This window comes from Schistocerca gregaria, chromosome 5 (assembly GCF_023897955.1).
Source record: "Schistocerca gregaria isolate iqSchGreg1 chromosome 5, iqSchGreg1.2, whole genome shotgun sequence".
Classification (NCBI taxonomy): domain Eukaryota; kingdom Metazoa; phylum Arthropoda; class Insecta; order Orthoptera; family Acrididae; genus Schistocerca; species Schistocerca gregaria.
The window spans coordinates 256,160,388-256,182,327 of NC_064924.1; the positions used below are offsets into that span (position 1 = coordinate 256,160,388).

General features: G+C 43.8%; 1 protein-coding gene across 1 annotated transcript; it reads right to left on the minus strand.

Moving 5' to 3' along the window:
- Nucleotides 1–6,162: 6,162 nt before the first annotated feature.
- Nucleotides 6,163–20,854, minus strand: LOC126272554 (uncharacterized). Its single transcript, XM_049975473.1, has 2 exons — nt 19,994–20,854; nt 6,163–6,287 (listed from the first exon to the last, which is right to left on the minus strand). The coding sequence occupies exons 1-2, from the start codon at nt 20,848–20,850 to the stop codon at nt 6,266–6,268; spliced, it is 879 nt and encodes a 292-aa protein (XP_049831430.1). The 5' UTR covers nt 20,851–20,854; the 3' UTR covers nt 6,163–6,265.
- Nucleotides 20,855–21,940: the final 1,086 nt, after the last annotated feature.

A 21,940-nucleotide genomic window follows, 5' to 3' on the forward strand; every position in this document is an offset into this window, starting at 1 on the left:
GCTCAACATGTGGGGGGTGAGGTCTCCACAGTACATCGATATTGTCGCCAGTGGTCGGCGGAAGGTGCACGTGCCCGTCGACCTGGGACCGGACCGCAGTGACGCACGGATGCACGCCAAGATCGTAGGATCCTACGCAGTGCCGTAGGGGACCGCACCGCCACTTCCCAGCAAATTAGGGACACTGTTGGTCCTGGGGTATCGGCGAGGACCATTCGCAACCGTCTCCATGAAGCTGGGCTACGGTCCCGCACACCGTTAGGCCGTCTTCCGCTCACGCCCCAACATCGTGCAGCCCGACTCGAGTGGTGTCGCGACAGGCGTGAATGGATGGACGAATGGAGACGTGTCGTCTTCAGCGATGACAGTCGCTTCTGCCTTGGTGCCAATGATGGTCGTATGCGTGTTTGGCGCCGTGCACGTGAGCGCCACAATCAGGACTGCATACGACCGAGGCACACAGGGCCAACACCCAGCATCATGGTGTGGGGAGCGATCTCCTACACTGGCCGTACACCTCTGGTGATCGTTGAGGGGACACTGAATAGTGCACGGTACATCCAAACCGTCATCGAACCCATCGTTCTACCATTCCTAGATCGGCAAGGGAACTTGCTGTTCCAACAGGACAATGCAGGTCCGCATGTATCCCGTGCCACCCAACGTGCTCTAGAAGGTGTAAGTCAACTACCCTGGCCAGCAAGATCTCCGGATCTGTCCCCCATTGAGCATGTTTGGGGCTGGATGAAGAGTCGTCTCACGCGGTCTGCACGTCCAGCACGAACGCTGGTCCAACTGAGGCGCCAGATGGAAATGGCATGACAAGCCGTTCCACAGTACTACATCCAGCATCTCTACGATCGTCTCCATGGGAGAATAGCAGCCTGCATTGCTGCGAAAGGTGGATATACACTGTACTAGTGCCGACATTGTGCATGCTCTGTTGGCTGTGTCTATGTGCCTGTGGTTCTGTCAGTGTGATCATGTGATGTATCTGACCCCAGGAATGTGTCAATAAAGTTTCCCCTTCCTGGGACAATGAATTCACGGTGTTCTTATTTCAATTTCCAGGAGTGTGTATATATATATATATATGATTAGTGATAACATTAATGAACACGTAATGAGCGATACAAAAATTGGACTTGGGACGGTAGTAAGATTCGAACCAGAGCCCAAGGCTGAGCAGTTTCGCGCGCTTTCATCCACGCCATGAGAACAACTCTGTCTTGTGGGCTGCTTGAATCTGTGCGCGCAACGGCCTTATAGGTGAACTTCAATATATATATATATATATATATATATATATATATATATATATATGTGTGTGTGTGTGTGTGTGTGTGTGTGTGTGTATGTTTCTAATTAATTTCTGGAGTCAGATGATGTTTTCAATTTGTCTTTCTGAGGTATGAGAATTGTACATTTTCATAGCTCATAGTACATTTGGAGCTTGATTATCACTACTTAATGGAGCAGTCTTGGATTTTTTTTATCATTCACACTGATCTGGCAGTGTAACAGTTTAACTCGATTACTTACCACAAAAGGCAGTCCGGCTTAGAAAATAGTATATTCCTTGAAAACGTGTATCATGTTGAAATTGCAGTGAAACGAATACCTCTAGCTGCGTACAGACCTGATATAAGTCAAAGGGGGCAGTTGAAAATCTGTGCCCCGACCAGGACTCGGACCCGAGATCTACTGCTTACATGGTACACGCTCTATCCATCTTTTTCTTTTTTTCCATCTGAGCCACCAAGGGCACAGAGGACAGTGCGACTCCAGGGACTTATCTCTGGCACGCCTCCCGTGAATCCCACATTCCCAACTTATTGTCCCGCACTATACTCATAGTGTCCCTGCCCATTATATGTATGTCCGAAAGAACAGATACCATCTTCATACATGTATATCATGTTTACATACGAAACACGGCTTCAAATATTCTGTAGCTTTCACTGTCAGAGGAGACAGATTAAGAGCTAAAAGGCTGACAGGTAAAGAGTGTATAACATAATTACGTCGTTAAACAAAGGGCAAGTGGACCCCTTAATATAGACGCCAGCCTGGCCTCAGGACTCTTGACGCCTGTCGGCCGATGCGCAGCACCAGTCGCGTTGCACTAAGTGCCCCATCACTGCCTTGCTCATGTTATTCGTTTTCACCCCGCCACAGCATTTACGTAAACCGCAGCTATGCTAGTTTCGCGTCCAGTACCTTCCGTCTATTGGAAAATTGGAAAGGATCGCACGAGCTAACCAACCACGATCGGCGAACTCAGTTCTTGTAACTGAGGAAATTTTGCACTGCATCTGAGTCCCACGTGCCAGCTGCAGTAGAAGGTAATCGGGTGTATTTCACCAAGAGTGAATGATCTTGACGATGACGTACTTACTCTGGTTCTACGAACTCTCTGCCAGTCACTGAAGTCTGAATAAGTGTGAACTGCAGAGCACACGTGTAGATTTAGGTACATTCCCTGGTTACAATAAACGACAGAAACTGGATATCACTCTGGCGCCATTGCAGATTTCGATGACTTCCTTCCTGTCATGTATTGTATACTATGCAGGAAGAATTATCAGTAAGTTAAAAATAATGAAACTAAAACAAATAAGTTGTGGAAAATAGCGACAAACCAGTTTAAGAAGTAGAACACCACCATTCCCTTCTCGCTCCATGCAATTCTGTTGAGTACAATCATCCTGAAACGGGCTATGTTTAACCGATGTCTCTACGTTTCCATTTGTTTCCATTTACAAATGGAGCGAATGAAGGGGGAGGGGGGGAGGGGGAGAGATCGAACAAGCCAGTCACTGCGTATGCGAAGGGTTGTCAAGGATCCTGCTACTTTAAAATAACGTGTCTCGATTCTACATTTGCTGGTTGATTTAACTCAGAGTAACACAAAACAGCTAAATATCACAACGGAAGAGCTAAGATCCGGCAAGACCATGCCGCTACGAATGCTTTACTGGCATTCATTGTCCGCTATCTTTCATAGTTCCTGCCATCGTGGCCCACTACTCACCGAGAGAAAGGGTAAGGGACTCTTTTAAATGAGAAGGTGGCTGCACGCAGAGAACTACAACGTTTACTAAGGGATAAGGCAGAGGCAAACAGATGGACAACTTATTTACATGAGCCCGTTGCATACACAGAAAGGAGGGATGGATAACGTTAACTTAAGGCGAAAATTCAGCAAGAAAGCCTTTTCATACTTTTGGGAGAGTGATCTACTAGAATGAATCTGCTGTCAGCACTTATATGGGGTTTCTAAAGAGATAGTAGTTAACAAGCGTGGACAGTCCATCATTCCAAATCATTACAAAATCTAAGGAGCGGCGGATGATTGACTTATACCATGACTATTTGACTTGCGTCCACTCGTAGGCATGAGACCTTTCCATCCGAGGCCATAGTCGAAATGGGAGTGGCCAGCGACCATGTGTTTTCTGATTCCATGCCAGGAACGTTCATAGAAGCCGCTCATCACTGATTTTAAAACACATGGAATTAGTACCATGGCCGCCTAGCTGCATCTGAAGATTACGGGAAAGAACTTCTACACAATTAGCCACCGGTTTCATAGCAACCACGCAATTTACTACGGGGGAGTGCAGCAACACGAACTCAAGATTCTAAGTTCCATTCGAAACAAATTAATCTTCACACACAAAATAAAATAAGTAGAATGCATAACTTCCCACACCTTAGTGGTCTGATACCAATACGTTTAAAAGTGAAATCTCAACGTGACTTAAATGCTAACAACGCGTTCCATCAGAAACGTGTGTACTCACCGGATGCCCGTCTCCAAGTTCATCGACCTTTGCGGTACACAGTGTTCTGGAGCACTTGTTTACGAAGGGGCGGCCGCTAACCAATTCCAAGAGTCTATACGAAAGTGTGGGCCGCTAATACAAGCAGGGCTGCCGTTGCTCTTAGGTTCTCTCCAACAACGAAAAGTTCCAGAAAGTTCTAGAATAAGTTACACAGAGCCAATCAAGGCACGCGAATTAAAAACTGTGGGAATGCTGGCTTCTGCCGTTAAGACTTGTTCCTGTTCCCGCCAGCCAAGCTAACTAACTCTCCCGCTGATCCCCAAATGAAGAAAGAGACGAAGTTCCTCTAATTCGTGGCCAAACCGTTATATCCTCATCTCACGCGGGAAACTCGACTGGGACGTAGTATATGAAAAGGTCTGAGGATTCTGATTCCCATAACAGAAGAGAGAATAAAATGAAAGCAAATGTCCAGCAGAAAACCCTCCTCCAAACACTGGCATGTAATAGACTAAAAATGTACCTGGCAACAAACATTATCTAGGAGCAGTAATTCAGGGAAGGATAAAATTAAGAAATGGAATGCGAAAATAAAATATCGCTTTCAAAGTGAAGCCCAGTACGACACCACAGCTAGAGGAAGCGCTAGCATATAGATAGAGGGACTTCCAAAATAAGTTACACATATCGTTCCACGCTAACACCATTTCGCAATGAGATTGTCGCATCGTCAGAAGGGAGTACATATTCTGGGTTATCCGCCTACATAGTTTTCTGCAGTATCGATAACAGATGTATCACAACGTGCGAGTAAATTCTCGTAGTAACTGAAGACTTACTCCAAAGTTGAAGCACGGGGGGCAGTCCGATTTTTGTGGGTAAAACGTATAAATTTCATATAGATTCAACCTGAAATTCTGGTTATACATTGACCAGATGCAATGTCACATTCAGCCATAGTGAAACGGTGCGAAGAATGTGACCAAGGCCGCGCAGACGTGTCTGATACTGACCGAGGAGGAATGTCATCGAAATCGACCACACTCGACAATGTCCAGGTAATCGAACAGTCGATTTTCAACAATCGCAAGTTTTTTCAGACGATAAGGACGTTCACACAGCACTTCTCGAATGGCTCCGTGACCGAGGAGCGGCTTTCTCTTGTCGAACAGTTGGGAGAGCTTTCCGACTATTGTTTGCAGAGACCTGCTGACTATGTTGAAAAACACTGTCCGTATCCGAGTCGCTATCAAGTGTAGTGAAGCGTTCAATAAAGGTTGCTTCGCCTGTCGTAACTTTCTATTCGAAGTCCTCTCGCGTTGGTATTGCTGAGCTCTCCAACACTGCTCCAGCGACAGTATGGAAGCGTGTTCCCTTTGGCAAAGTCCAGATTTATTCATACCAGACAGCTGCCTCCGCATATCGTTGCTAATATAAGAAACGTTTATATGATACTTTTCATACGAAATTATATGTAGTATGTCTTGCATCAAAAGACAGTACACGTAAAATTCAAATTAAAATAGTCATCTACTACCATAATTACCATTGTGTCTGTATGCACTCGTTACTCTTGTACATAGTATTTCTTTCCAACCATATCTTCTTCATTTCACAGTATTCTTAGCTGGTGCAGTACCTTAAACTTCCTTTCCCCGGAACTCGCTATATCAGAAAACATCTATTTTGTACACGTGTAGATTCTTTTTATACCTTCCACTATCATTATTGCTATTATTATTATTATTACTGTTATTATTACTATTGTTATTATTAGTGGCAGCAGCAGCAGCAGTAATAGAAGCACTGTCAGAATTAATTTCCTTAGTTCATAGTCAGTATTGTTTAGTCCAATTGTTACTATAGACACTCATATCATTTCATTACTTTATGTCTTATTAAAATTGTTAATTCTTAGATAACTATGACGTAAAAAAAGCTACTGTCTGTGTTAAACCCTGGTCCGATGTAAGAGAGGGTCTGATGGTCCATAACAGATGTGGGTAAATAAATAAATAATTAAATAAATAAAATGTGCTTCACTATGGCATAGTTTTTACCATTACATATATCGAAATACATTATTTTTCTTTAATAGCTTTTCAGTATATAAGCCAGATGAGTTTTCGGCAGTTTACAGGAATCTGTAGACGCTTAACAAGGCAGTACTTTCTGAAACACGTTTCAAAACTAGAACTGTTGCAGAAATTGTACCTCACATTTACAGAAATGCGGGATTAACCATGGAGATCTTCATTTTACCATTGTGAAACGCTGTGATACATTATTGACTTACCCCATATCTGCCACACGCCGTCGCATCAACATACTCGTATGGGTAGCTGCTCATCGTTGAGACAACAGTTTTGATACGTAAATGAATAAAAGCTACTTTAATGTTCTGATTTCGGTGTACATGGATATAATACAAGGATCTGTTATTTTTTTGAGGCAGAATGGGATATGCTGGCCGCTCCTTACCACCCGAAGAAACGTTTGCTGCAACATACAAATTACAGATTAAACTGTGGACTTATAGTTAAGGCAGCAATATAGAGAAAAATTAAACATGATATTTTTCTTGGTAAATGACATGAATCCTTAGGTTTTCGACATTTTTCATAATTAGAGATCATACATTTAGTGATACCATGATAATACAACCAACAGTTTCAAAGGATGATCCAAGTAACAGTGGTATAGGTTCCTTTAAATTCGAAACTTTCTTAAATGTCAATACTACTGGGTATGTGAACGCAGTGTCAGTACGTATGTAAAACTATGCAACGTTGAAGCTGCTGTTGCAAATGGCCTTCCGCAGAGTGTTGTGCTGACAGTCACATTTCATTGTTATAGAATTTCACGTTACATCAAGTGAATCCAGAGTTCTCTAGTATTGCTACTGTAACTGATTTCCAAATGAAATAAAAATCTGGAAGTCAGTTTGATTTTTGTCACCCCATGGAGACGAAAGACGAATGCAGAGATTGTGTGAAGTAGCTGTAACTTATGATAAATCAAGTGCAGAACCATCTGATGAGTACGAAGGACTGGAACCTGAAACTGGCACGTAGACGTATGGTGATGATAATTGAATATGTTTTGAAAATAATAATTTCTACTAGAGAGAAGCAGAATCGACAAAATAGGTGAAGAAACCTCCACCAAGAAACGTAACGACAAGACCTTAAAATACTATTAATCATCTAACAGTTGTGAGAGTTGCAACCAGAATAGCGATATCTGTCTTAGAGTGCTTCCTTTTGTATTTTTGTTATGATGGTATATTATTATGCGTACATAAGAAACAATTCGGGGAAATTTGCCAGGAAACGAAAAGCCAAAGAGACACATGAGGATGAAATTAAGGCGTTTGTTGGATTACTTAATTTGACTGGATTTTGCCGCTCTGGACATATGAACGTGAAACACCTGTGGAACGCAAATGATTTTGGAACTGAAATATTTCGCACTATGATGAGTTTGTACCGGTATCAGTTCCTGTTCAGACTCACAAGTTTTGATGACATGGAACGTGAAACTAAGTAACTAAGCACACAAGAGAGAAAGAAAGTAGATAGATTTGCACGTATTAGAGAAATATTTGATCTATTCCAGGTGGCCGGCCGAGATGGCCGAGAGGTTCTAGGTGCTACAGTCTGGAACCGCGCGACCGCCACGCTCGAAGGTCTGAATCCTACCTCGGGCATTGATGTGTGTGGTGTTCTTAGGTTAGTTAGGTTTAAGTAGTTCTAAGTTATAGGGGACTGATGACCTCAGAAGCTAAGTCGATTAGTGCTCAGAGCCATTTGAATCTTTTTTTTTTATTCCAGGCGAACAGTAGCAAGATCTACACAGGTACTGAATGTACTACATGGATGAACAATTAGTCAGTTTCAGAGGAAAGTGTAATTTTCGTCAGGAGCAAGCAATCTAACTGATGTCTTAAAATACTAATGTTCTGCGATGTCAGGACTTGGTACGACATTATCATGGATATATACGTCGGTAAACAGCCAGATGGGCCATACAGAGTCACAAATGCGCCGGAAGATGAGGTAATTTGCCCGGACAAGACAACTGAGTGGACTGGCCGTAATACAACGGCAGACAATTGCTACAGCTTGTCTCAAGGGCTGCTGAAGATGAAACTTTCTTTAGTTGTAACTGCCATAAAATAAAATTGAACTTATTCCTGAATTTGTGAAGGTGAAGCAATGTGAAGTAAACAGTAGTTTAATTGGATTTCAAAGGGCGTCTCGTATGTGTCCAAAAAGAACAAGAACGTGATACAGAACAGATGACAGCGTACGAGAGAAAAACTAACCTGAGATTATCACAATGTACACTTCCACAAAAACAGGAGTCGATACAATAGATGAAATATGCGCCACATTCGCCACTTCAAGAAAAAAGACACAGGTCTGGATATTTCTGGGATACGTACTCAGTTAACATTTAACAGACATAATTAGACCAAGATTGTTCCTATGTGAACTAGTAGTTTACCTTATACATCCACTAATGTACCAGAGAGCAACAACCTTATCCCTACCCAAAACCGTCAAACAAAAAGTGGCCAAGATGAAAAGACAAGACGATGTAAACCAAGGAACTTCAGTTTAAAGACCAGGGCTTCTACACAGAAATATGGACGATGAAAGAAATAAGAAGGGAAGACGACCAAATCCCGAGAAATGAAGACATGGAAACAAGAAGTTTCAGTGAGAAGTGCACAAAAGACGTGTCTGAATCATATGGTTATAGTATCTAATGATTCTTTCGATAATCAACATGTTCATGTTTAGAAATGAAACGGAAAATAATGTAGAAAACACTGAACCTTGAGGGAACGGATAGATGTTTGTCAATGTGACATGAAAAGAAAGAAATGTTAATATTTATTATTGCTACATGTAGTGGTAATGTTTAGATTATTACCATCAATACCAAAAAACTTACAAAAACTGTGGAAAAGTTTAAGACTTTAATATACACTCCTGGAAATTGAAATAAGAACACCGTGAATTCATTGTCCCAGGAAGGGGAAACTTTATTGACACATTCCTGCGGTCAGATACATCACATGATCACACTGACAGAACCACAGGAACATAGACACAGGCAACAGAGCATGCACAATATCGGCACTAGTACAGTGTATATCCACCTTTCGGAGCAATGGAGGCTGCTATTCTCCCATGGAGACGATCGTAGAGATGCTGGATGTAGTCCTGTGGAACGGCTTGCCATGCCATTTCCACCTGGCGCCTCAGTTGGACCAGCGTTCGTGCTGGGCGTGCAGACCGCGTGAGACGACGCTTCATCCAGTCCCAAACATGCTCAATGGGGGACAGATCCGGAGATCTTGCTGGCCAGGGTAGTTGACTTACACATTCTAGAACACGTTGGATGGCACGGGATACATGCGGACGTGCATTGTCCTGTTGGAACAGCAAGTTCCCTTGCCGGTCTAGGAATGGTAGAACGATGGTTCGATGACGGTTTGGATGTACTGTGCACTATTCAATGTCCCCTCGACGATCACCAGAGGTGTACGGCCAGTGTAGGAGATCGCTCCCCACACCATGATGCCGGGTGTTGGCCCTGTGTGCCTCGGTCGTATGCAGTCCTGATGGTGGCGCTCACCTGCACGGCGCCAAACACGCATACGACCATCATTGGCACCAAGGCAGAAGCGACTCTCATCGCTGAAGACGACACGTCTCCATTCGTCCCTCCATTCACGCCTGTCGCGACACCACTGGAGGCGGGCTGCACGATGTTGGGGCGTGAGCGGAAGACGGCCTAACGGTATGCGGGACCGTAGCCCAGCTTCATGGAGACGGTTGCGAATGGTCCTCGCCGATACCCCAGGATCAACAGTGTCCCTAATTTGCTGGGAAGTGGCGGTGCGGTCCCCTACGGCACTGCGTAGGATCCTACGGTCTTGGCGTGAATCCGTGCGTCGCTGCGGTCCGGTCCCAGGTTGACGGGCACGTGCACCTTCCGCCGACCACTGGCGACAACATCGATGTACTGTGGAGACCTCACGCCCCACGTGTTGAGCAATTCGGCGGTACGTCCACCCGGCCTCCCGCAAGCCCACTATACGCCCTCGCTCAAAGTCCGTCAGCTGCTCATACGGTTCACGTCCACGCTGTCGCGGCATGCTACCAGTGTTAAAGACTGCGATGGAGCTCCGTATGCCACGGCAAACTGGCTGACACTGATGGCGGCGGTGCACAAATGCTGCGCAGCTAGCGCCATTCGACGGCCAACACCGCGGTTCCTGGTGTGTCCGCTGTGTCGTGCGTGTGATCATTGCTTGTACAGCCCTCTCGCAGTGTCCGGAGCAAGTATGGTGGGTCTGACACACCGGTGTCAATGTGTTTTTTTTCCATTTCCAGGAGTGTAATAGCAACACAACATGGAATTTTTGCACTACAGCGTTATTAAGTCTCTTAACCCTTGGGGTGTTTCCAACGCCCTGTGTCAGTACTAATGTTATAATACAGGGTGGTCCATTGATCGTGATCCGGGCAAATATCTCACGAAATAAGCATCAAACCAAAAAAACTATAAAGATCACTTGTCTAGCTTGAAAGGGGAAACCAGATGGCGCTATGGTTGGCCCGCTAGATGGCGCTGCTATAGGTTAAACGGGTATCAACTGCGTTTTCTTTTTAAATAGGAAGCACCATTTTTTATTACAGATTCGTGGAGTACGTAAAGAAATATGAATATTTTAGTTGGGCCACTTTTCTCGCTTTGTGACAGATTGCGCTGTAATAGTCACAAACATACGGCTCTCAATTTTAGACGAACAGTTGGTAACAGGTAGGTTTTTTAAATTAAAATATAGAACGTAGCTACGTTTGAACATTTTATTTCGGTTGTTCCAATGCGATGCATGTACCTCTGTGAATTTGTTATTTATGAGAACGCCTTCTGTTACAGCGTGATTACCTGTAAATACCACATTAACGCGATAAATTCTCAAAATGACCTGAATGCATTTGGTAATATGTGTAATGACAGTCCCATCAACAGCGAGTAGTTCGCCTTCATTAATGTTCGCACATGCATTAACAATGTGCTGACAAGTGTTGTCAGGCGTTGTCTGTGGATCGCGATAGCAAATATCCTTCAATTTTCTCCACAGAAAGAAATCCGGTGAAGGTGCGGGCCATGGTATGGTGCTTCGACGACCAATCCACCTGTCATGAAATATGCTATTCAATACCGCATTACGTAGGAAATCAGCATACATTGCTCCATTTAGATCGCTATCGATAAAATGGAGGCCAATTATCCTTCCCCATATAATGCCGCACCGTACATTAACCCGCCAAGGTCACTGATGCTTCACTTATCGCAGCCATCGTGGATTTTCCGTTGCCCAATAGTGCATATCATGCCGGTATCGACCTCTTCCGCAACTGGTAAACGGTCCATCTTAACACGGGTAATGTATTACGAAGCAAATACCATCCGCACTGGCGGAATGTTACGTGGTACCACGTACTTATAAGTTTGTGACTATTGCAGCGTAATCTATCACAAAGCGAAAAAAGTGGTCCAACTAAAACATTCATATTTCTTTACTTAGTACACGAATATGTAACAAAAAATGGCAGTTTCTATTTTAAAAAACGCAGTTGATGTCCGTTTGACCTACGGCAGCGCCATCTAGCGGGCGAGCATAGCGCCATCTGGTTTCCTCCTTCAAGCTAGACGAGTTTCGTTCTTTGTAGTTTTTTCGATCTGTTTTAAGAAATCGTATTCCGTTCGGTTAATTATGACGTTCGGACAGCCCTCGGCTGCTACTTATCGCTTCATTTACTGCTAAATTGTGCGTTGAGAAAATCACTTTTATGAAAGTAAATCAGGTTTGTTACTCCTATACAAACTTTAAAAAGACTAAGTAGTTGTAAAAATTCGGTATTTTTAACGTTAACAAAGTCCCGAGAAAATTACTGCTTCCCCGGCTTTTATGATCAATAGAGCCGGAATAAGTGTAAATCATCGTCTGTAAAATAAGAAAAGTATGTGATTTTACGCAAATTTATTTTCATTTTCGTGCTTTTTATAAAGATATTACTAAACACAATATTCTGAACATTATTTCGGTTCATTTCTTATGTAAGAAACGTAAAAACTGAAAGTAAAGAAAGTTTTCGCGTACGGACTGAAACCCGTGACCCTCGGATTATCGTCCTGTACGCTTTTCACTGCGCTGACAACATGTGTTACTTTTTTTCTAAATGCATGGCCATCTGAAATTTCTACTTCTGTGACTCTCATTTGTGGCCAAGCACTGCATGCACCAGAAACCCTTTTAAGGTGAACAACTTGTCTGCACTGTCCTCACACCAGCCGTCACTCGTCCATCTCCCAGCACGAACTTCACAGTCTTCCATAGCGGAGTGTCCTTTTTCATCTCGAAACAACTCTCGTCCAACCCTTCTATCCTGTGTCTTTCCAGGTATGTGGCCTGTCATTAGGCACCTGTTTTTACTGTCGCACTTCCAGCATAAAATTTACAACTTTTGAGTTCAGTCGACAATTTAAATAAATGAAATCTTATAGAAAGTGAAGAACTGACTCAGCGTATGGAAAAATCAAAAAAACCTTCCGTGAAATTAAAAGCAACGCTGGTAACATTAAGAGTACAACAAAAAATGCATTGTTGAACGAGCAGTAGAGAGAGGATAGGTGGAAAGAGAACAATCGAGGCCTCTACGAGCAGGAGAACTTGTCTGATGAGTTGATAGAAGAAGAAACTGGAGTCGATAAGAAAGACGTAGACGATCCAGCACAATTTAAAAGAGCTAAAGAGCTCTGGAAGACATTGGGGTAGAAAGGATAGATACCATTCCATCGGAATTTCTAAAGTCATTGGGGGAAATTGCAACCAAATAACTGTTCAAGTTAGGGGGTAGAATCCATGAGATGGCGACGTATTATCAAATTTCAAAAAAAAAAAAAAAAAAATAATCATCCATGCAATTCTGAAGTTACCAACGGCGGATAGGTGCGAAAACTGTCGTATAATGGGTTTAACACCTCACCCATCAAAGCCGCTGACAAGAATAAAATATAGAAGGACGGAAAAGAAAATTCAGGATTTGTTAGATGACGATCAGTTTGGCTCTAGGGAGAATTAAGACACCAGAGAGGCTGTGCTGACATTGCGATTGATGATGGAAGCAAGTGTAACGAAAAATCAAGACGGGTTCATAGGATTTATCGATCTGGAAAAAACTTTCGAAGCGTCAAATGGTTCAAGAGGTTCGAAATTCTTGGAAAATGGAGATGAGATACAAGGAAAGACGTGTAATGTGCAATATGTACGACAACTAGGAGGGAACAATAAGAATCGAAGACCAACAATGAAGTGCTGGGATTAAAGAGGTTCTAAGACAGGGAAATAGTCATTCGGCCCTCCTGCTCAATCTATATATTGAGGAAACGATGACAGAAATAAGGGGAAGATTCAAGAGTGGAAATAAAATTACCGGAATGACATTGCCACCCTCACTGAAAGTATCGTTTTACAGGATGTGATGAATGGCATGAACAGTCTAATGATTACAGAATACGGAAGACTAAAGTAATCTGAAATAGTAGAAATAAGAACAGCGAGAACCTCAGCATAAAAATTGGTGATGATGAACTAGACGAAGTTAAGGAAGCAAAATAATCCACTACGGACGAAACAAGAAGGACGTAAAAAGCAGACTAGCGTAGGAAAAGACGGCATTCCTGGCTGAGAGAAGCCTACTGCTGTTAAACATAGGCATTAACGTGAGGAATAAATTTCTGAGCATGTAAATTTGTAGCACAGTATTATACCGTAACGTATCATGGACAGTTTGAAAACAGGAATCGAAGAGAATCGAAGCATTTGACGTGTGGTGCTGCAGAAGACTGAGAAAATTAGGTGAACTAATAAGGAATGAAAGGTTCTCCGCAGAATCACCGAAGGTAGGAAGATGTGGAAAACTCTGACAAGAAGAAAGAACAGGGTGACACGACGCGAGTTCAGTTCCTTCATGGTACTGGAAGAAACTGTACAGGGCAGGGCAAAAACCATAGAGAAATACATTCAGCAAATAGTTGAGGACGTAGGTGGCAACTGTTACTTTGAAATGAAAAGGTTGGCACATGAGAGGAATTCGTGGCTGGCCACATCAAACCAGTCAGAAGATCGATAAAAAATACCGTTTATTTCGATTGTACGATTTCCTTGGCTTAGAACAATACTCGCATCTACGTATTTACGCAAGAATTCTGCTAAATTTTTATTTTTACGTAAATGGAGGTGGCGTAAAATTATGAGGTTCGTAATTTTTCATGCCATATCGTGTTTCCGTTTTCAGTGTAATTCAGTGGAATTTCCGTCCCTATGAAATCTCAAGTTTAGCTATTTCAATTACGTCTTCAATATGTGCTTGAGTTAATCACTTCCTTATTGTAGCCGCATCCTAGGTAGATATACATTTAAGGTTGCGTCAACATACTTGGGCCGCCAGTCCTTTCAGCTCAAAAATGGCTCTGAGCAGTATGGGATTAAACATCTGAGGTAATCATTCCCGTAGAACTCATAAGTTCTTAAACCTAACTAACCTAAGGACTTCACACATATCCATGCGCGAGGCTGGATTAGAACCTGCGACCGTAGCGGTCGCGCGGTTCCAGACTGAAGCGCCTAGAACAGCTCGGCCACACTGGGCAGCCCTTTCAGCTCTAGCTCAGTACAACAGACAGCGCTTAGCAGTCTGCAGCTGGAAGTTGCTACTTCCATTCACTCATTTCCTTAAGTCACTTTAATTACCACTCTAAGCTGCTTATAGGTAGACTGAACGCCGACGGCTAGGTGATACTGAGAGATACCATCTCTGAACAGCTGCCATTTTCTGAAATTTCACAACACAATGAACGCAGGCGTTCACTCTGGTACATTCTCTCACGGCCCAAACTCCCCGAGAGAAAACTGCAACATTGTACAGAACAGCTTTAAAAATTGATGAAACTTCCTTTTACTTAAGGGAACGCAGTCGCGAACAGGCTGAAAATAAAAATTCAAGTTTCTTAAAAGTCTTGTTAAATCCAATATAGTATATGGCTAAAAAAAGCCATTTGTTTCATTCCAGTTTGATGATTAGGTCCAGAGTCATTAATTTTTTCGTGATACATGGTAACTAAGTGCCAAGCCCAGTTTTTCTCTGTCTTTCTGAACATTCACTCTAGTACAGCAATTGAATCACTTATTTCAGAATGGTCGTAAGTCCACTCTTACGTCGTTTTGCGCTGTGTACACTTCCGTGTTCTTTAATGGTCGACTCATCGCTGAGTGTGGGAAGGACCTCCACGTTTTATCAAATTACCGAAATATACAGAGGAGAAATTCTAGATGATTTCAAAAGAGCTCTCAACAATTCTGAACAATAACTTCATGTACTTTATTGAGAGATTTTAATTCACAGAAAAGGTGGGAGAACGATATAAAAAATGCATGGTTTGTTTCAAGTCATTGTTGTAGGGGAAGCAGTAAGGTGTGACATTTTGTCCTCATAGTATCTTATGTTCGATCAATATGAGTGATCTGATTGTAAAGTGGAACCTATCCACAAGAAAATTAGGAGGAAAGGTGTATGTTATCCTGAGCAGTACGAACGAAATGTTATCAAAACTACAGAACGAAAGCAATTGGTGCACACCAATTACCGAAGTAAGCTAATACCAGAAAAATCTGTCAGACAACCTGGTACATAAAGTGCTTTGAATCCATTAGCAAAGACAAGGTCAGTTATTAATTCATCACAGGTTTTCTGAATCTTAATAGTAAAGATGAACAAGATCCTTATCTTCAGAGCCTAATACAGGCAGAAAAAGTAACGACGTAGATGAAGCGAAGAAAAAGTTAAAAGGCAAGTTCTTGAAAATATCATTGGATGATGGGAACAAATCGTATCCAAATACGTAGACAAGTACTTCTAAGCTTATTTGCAGTTGGCGAATAAAGTGAGAAGAATAAGACTGCTATTTTGCTTGCAAAAATCCCTACAGATGAACGAGAAAAGTCAAAGAGTCAAAAATCAGTATCACAACTTGAAATTGCCGAAGTCCATGAACACATATCATCATTTCCGACGAAAGACTGTCATTATGCTGTTAAAGCTTAGCTTCACTTAAGTGCTGACTTCAACAGAGCTTTTCAAAGAAGTTAATCCTCTTTCTCCGATCAAATACAAATACTTTGTGACCACGATTGTTAGCTTCATTTCGCCAGACCACTGGCAGATGCGCGTTGCGAATGTGAGCAATTAATGGTGAAAATTGAATGCTAAAATCTGAATGAGGCACCTGGACGGACTGCGGTTTGTCATTTAATGTTGCGCAAGAGAAGAGCCAAGAAATTTTATGCTGCTTTGAATGTCAGTGAAAGGCTATCCAAAGAAAAACATATTTTGTCTGAGATTCGATTTCATGCAGCATCTTTATTTCCCAAGAATACCTGTTCAAGACCTATTTTATCTCCGGCTGCTAACGGTTAATGTTTCCAGCATTCATAATTTGAAAGAGAAAATGGCATTACTTTACCTTTATAACGAAGGTGTCACCCACAAAGGTCCTAACGATGTGTGTACTATCTTGTATCACTAAGTCACCATGTGCATCCCCAAGGACATAAAAATTATTTATCTGTTTTGCGGTAATTACCTAGGGGAAAACAAAAATCACTGTGTAATAAGAATGAGTCGAGCTTTGTGGATACCGGATAATTTTAGAAAATTGTTTTTGTCAGGGGACACACTTTCTAACCGTCTAATAGAGCTTTTGGTACAATCACGAAATCAATGCTATGAATTGATAGAGTGTATTTAAAACTGAAAAACTAAACTCCGTCCGAAGAGGCCTCGAAAGACTCTGACGATACTGACCGACCGCCGTGTCATCCTCAGCCTATAGGCGTCAATGGATGCGGATATGGAGGGGCGTGCGGTCAGCACATGAAAAACGGAAAACTGCAGATGCAGGGATTTCATAGCCATCGCCACATCCTCTCACCTTCGAGCTTCTCTGATCTCCATTGATTTCGACCACGCCTTCGACAGAGTTCACCACAAGTTCCTTCTGTCAGTTATGGCCCGCATGGGCTTCCCGCCTGACTTTCTCGGCATCTTTCAGCGCCTTTTCCGTGGATCTGCATCCCGTGTACTGGTGAATGGACGGATTGCGGGTTCTTTGCCGATTCGACGGTCAGTTCGCCAAGGATGCCCACCCTCCATGATCCTTTATGCGATCTCACTAGGACTACTTGTCGGAGGGTTGAAAAACAGGCTCTCTGACATGTCATTGAGGGATCACACCTGTCACTGCAGGATACATGCTGATGACCTTCTATTACTTGTCCGATATGGTGAGGAGGTAATCTCGGTGATACAATGGATCAATGGATACGGATTGTCAGAGGGCAGCCTCATGAATGTGGCCAAGTTGGCAGCGATGCCTATTGGGAGAGATCTACAGGAGGGCGCTTTAGCCGGCCGGAGTGGCCGAGCGGTTCTAGGCGCTACAGTGTGGAACCGCGCATCCGCTACAGTCACAGGTTCGAATCCTACCACGGGCATGGATGTGTTTGTTGTCGTTAGGTTAGTCAGGTTTAAGTAGTTCTAAGTTCTAGGGGACTGATGTTAAGTCCCATAGTGCTCAGAGCCATTTGAACCATTTGGGGGCGCTTTAGCCCCACTACCACTAGTCAACATGATCCGTTTCTTGGGCATAACATTTACACAGGATGTGCGCCGCACAGCTGCCATGAACTATAAACGATTACTGCAGGCGATACGCAGAGAAGTTCAACGGAACCTACTTCGACGTATGGACCTTCCACAGCGTGTGGAATACCTCAACCTTCACGTGGCGACTAAGATGATCCACGTGGCTCAGGTTCTACCAATATCGACAGCGATGGCACACAGACTGCAAGCAGCGTTTGAATATTATCTTACCGCCGGACTCCTATTCATAGTTCGATGCGAAACACTCACCCTCCCTCAGTGTGATGGCGGACTGGGACTTACAAGTGCACGAGCGAGAGCTACAGCGTTATTCTTGTGCATAATGCTGAATTGTGGAGCCATCAAGGTGCTTCCCTTACGGGACGTCTGTTAGAGGAATTGCTGGTGGTGTCTCTTCTGCCACCTGTCACGATTGCGCACATTACTCCCTCACTCTCGCACCTCTCGGCATTTATTCTTGGGTATAGTTACATACACCTAGACCTTCCCAACACTCGCACTCCCAAGGCGAGCGATATCTACAGGTTGCTACTAAGGGCAATCCCACGAAATATGATTGAGAGGAAAAGCCCGACCACTCTATGGCCTGCAGTGTGGGTAGCGGTCCAGAAGCCGTTCCTCCCCACACGGGTGCGAGCCACGTGGTACCAGGTTGTGAACGGAAAAGCTGTAAAACGACAACGGCTGCATGCTATTGGGATTACGGATTCCCCACGTTGGCACCTCGTGGATTCTGACGAACAGCGTTTCGCATGTGGCTCGGCGTTAGAGTGTGGTGGTGGTGGTTAGTGTTTAACGTCCCGTCGACAACGAGGTCATAAGAGACGGAGCGCAAGCTCGGGTTAGGGAAGGATTGAGAAGGAAATCGGCCGTGCCCTTTCAAAGGAACCATCCCGGCATTTGCCTGAAATGATTTAGGGAAATCACAGAAAACCTAAATCAGGATGGCTGGATACAGGATTGAACCGTCGTCCTCCCGAATGCGAGTTCAGTATGCTAACCACTGAGCCACCCCGCTCGGTCGGCGTTAGAGGTATGGCTTCTAGTGCAGAAGATCCTCGCCTGCTACCTACGTATCGCGCCTCGCACAATTGAGCCAAGACACCTCCATTGTCCGGAGGATACTTATTTCCTGCCTGCGAAGACACACGCTCTCACATGGTTTAAAGGCATGTCCCTATACTACCTCTTTCGAGATGATGAGAAGATGGTCCTTGATTACTGGCAATTTCTCCTGGACAGTCATAGCACACTTGAGCGTATACCCCGATACCGACAGCTATTTGCGAACTATTTGCGCAGTGTCTTCGATAACCTCCAGCACAGTTGGGGAGTCCGGGCAGAGGATGACCGCCGTCATGAAGATTCACACGCTGCGAAATGTTTTCAACTTGGAACATGGAATCTGTAAGCAGATGGGCCATGCACATGGAATGGCGTGCAAGATTTGCTTACATTTCTTTCTCTATTATCTATCATTTTACTATTAGTCTGAAATCCTGTTTAATAGGTACTCTTGTTTTGTTATTGGTATGGATGTAAACTCTACTTTTACTTGTCGTAACTGAAAGATGCCTTTTTCCTAACACAAAAATGTGGTCAGAGCATTAAAAATATCCTTAGCACCCTGGCTACTGTGTTACAAGTCGCCAGTTCAAATACAAACGCTGGCAATTATTTGATCCTTAAAATAAAAATAAAAATAATTAAAAAAAGCGGTCTCAAAAAGTTTGTAGAGCACTTGCCCGCGAAAGGCAAAGGTCCCGATTTCGAGTCTCGGTCCAGCACAAAGTTTTAATCTGCCAGGAAGTTTCGTATCAGCGCACACTCCGCTGCAGAGTGAAAATCTCGTTCAGGCTTCAGCACCTTTGCCCCATCATCGTATTTTTTTTTTTCAGGCTTTGTCTCTAGATTATTATGTAGTGTAAGATCATCTTAGAATGTAGAAATGCAGAGGTTGGCACAAGGCAGTAATAAAAGAAAAATACCGTGTTTTCATTATTCTGTAACATTACATAGCCACCATCCTCATCTGTATTCTCGTCCGTCACACACACAGAAACACCATGCATTCTTTTAGTAAATTCCAATCAGAAGTTCCAATTCCAGAACTTGACAAAGGCACACAGTTTGCTTATAGTGCAGCGACAGAGCAACAACCAAACTGTGTGCCTTTGTCAAGTTTTGGCCTTCGAAGAATTGAACTTATGAGGATGATTCAGTAAAAGAATGTGTCATATTTCTGTGTGTGGGCAAAAATGTGGGTATGCATAATACGTGGAACTGGATTTCCATAATTTAATCTCCAGGCACCACTACTATTACAGCTTAAGAACTAAATGATGACGTTACAGCTTCAAAACCAAGTTATGATGACTTCACGCTTGTACTTACGTAGCAGTTTCTGTGGTATCCTCGTCAGGATCCAGAAAACGGCAGTTGTAGAAGTCACCTGTAGAGATTCGTATCTCGAAATCCGGCTCCTTATCCGAGGCCTCGCTGGGAGAACAGTTGAACCACGGGCGGCCGATGGTCTTCCGACCGGGGAAGCCCCGAATGAGCGCGTGGTGCAGCTGCTGCTCCGTGCCCACGACCTCCAGGTTCACTTCATCGTAGGCCAGAAAAGCGCAAGAAAACGGCTCTCCCACAATCTGCGGCAGTTTGAATCTGTAAGTCGACGGAGAGAAGACTCTTCTCTGTTCGAACTCACAAATGAGGATCGGGTAACCGGGAAACCTCAAGTAGAGAGTGTTGTCAAGGTCACGGACTCGACATTTAAACGGCGCGTCTTCGTGCGGCCGTTGTACAATAAGATGGAAAAGATAATCGGGTAAATCCGAATCGAACAGACAAGTAACTGAGCTTCCAACGAAGATTCGCACGTGCTCCTCGGTTATCCAGTACGGCTGCTCGAAGACTGTCTGAAATTCTGGTATACTCTCCCGAAATAATGCACTACTGTTTAAGTTATCGCTTTCTTCGAACTTGCACATGTAACTGGCCAGCTGGTAAGGGGAGCCTCTCATCAACCGAGCTCCGAGTCTGAAACCCGCTTCCGTGCCGTTAGTCGCATCGCAGTCGGTGTCGATGAAGCAGGTCAGAGGTGGTGCTTTGGCCGTGTAGAAGACTACGACGTCGTCGGCCCTGCAGGGCGGTTTGCCGCGCTCCGCCAGTGCTGCGCCCACTCTGCAGGCAGCCCACAGCAGCAGCAGGAGGGGCAGCCGGTCTGCCGCGTGCCTCGTTGTCCGCATGGCGTAGACTGGCAGCCGTGCAGGGCCCCCCGTTCCACGTAGCAGCAGATGCTGCGTGGGCGGCGACGCGGGCGCCATCCGCCCCACCTCAAGCGTGACTTCCGGATCTCGCACGTCCGGCCGATTTTCCGCAGTTTCTGACGCCGCCCGCTCTGCGCTAGTCGTAAACGGCGCTGCACCACCTCCATTCGTCAAAATTGATGGAGCTCATGTAGAGATAAAGCTGTGGACACCTATAGCAGCTCAACAAATGAAAATGGTCACAAACTTAGTCAGCCGGAGTGACCAAGCGGTTCTAGGCGCCACAGTCTGGAACCGCGCAACCGCTGTGGTCGCAGGTTCGAATCCTGCCTCGGGCATGGATGTGTGTGATGTCCTAAGGTTAGTTACGTTTAAGTAGTTCTAAGTTCTAGAGACTAATGACCTCAAAAGTTAAGTCCCATAGTGGTCAGAGACATTTCAACAAGTTTTTGTCACATACTTAAAACAAAAATGCAGCTTGGATGTAATGTCAAGCATGATAATAAAAAGTTTGTTTGTGTGGCCATCGTCCGCAGCAAGCATATAAATACTTGTTTTGTAAATAAAACTGCGTTTTCCTGCTGCTAGTTACTGTATTTATTCCATACGTGTTTCGCCATCTCCTGTTCTAAGGCATCATCAGTGGGACCTTTAACGATACAGTTTTGTTAGTGATAGATTATCAAACAGTTCACTTCGCGATTTTTTGTAAAAAAAAGTAATTACTTTTGATTTGCTGATTTCGTTTCCTCACATCTGGTCTGGAGATCGCACGAGCACTGCCATATAATCACGTCTTTGTGTTCTCGCCTTCCACAAACTGTTCACCATGTTCCTCAATATTTTTTGTGGTGGACTATTGTTCTATTGTCACTCGATAGAAGTATTTGGTCGTACACTGCATTTCACAGCGTAAATATTGCGACTCCATTACTGTTTCATCTTCTTTGGTATGTTTATCTATTTTTTGCCAACCTAACGAAGTATATGTTTGAGACTAACTTCTATTTCAGATGTTTATACCGCGTGTATATGAGTGAGAGAGAGGGGGACAGAGCCGACGAGTTTT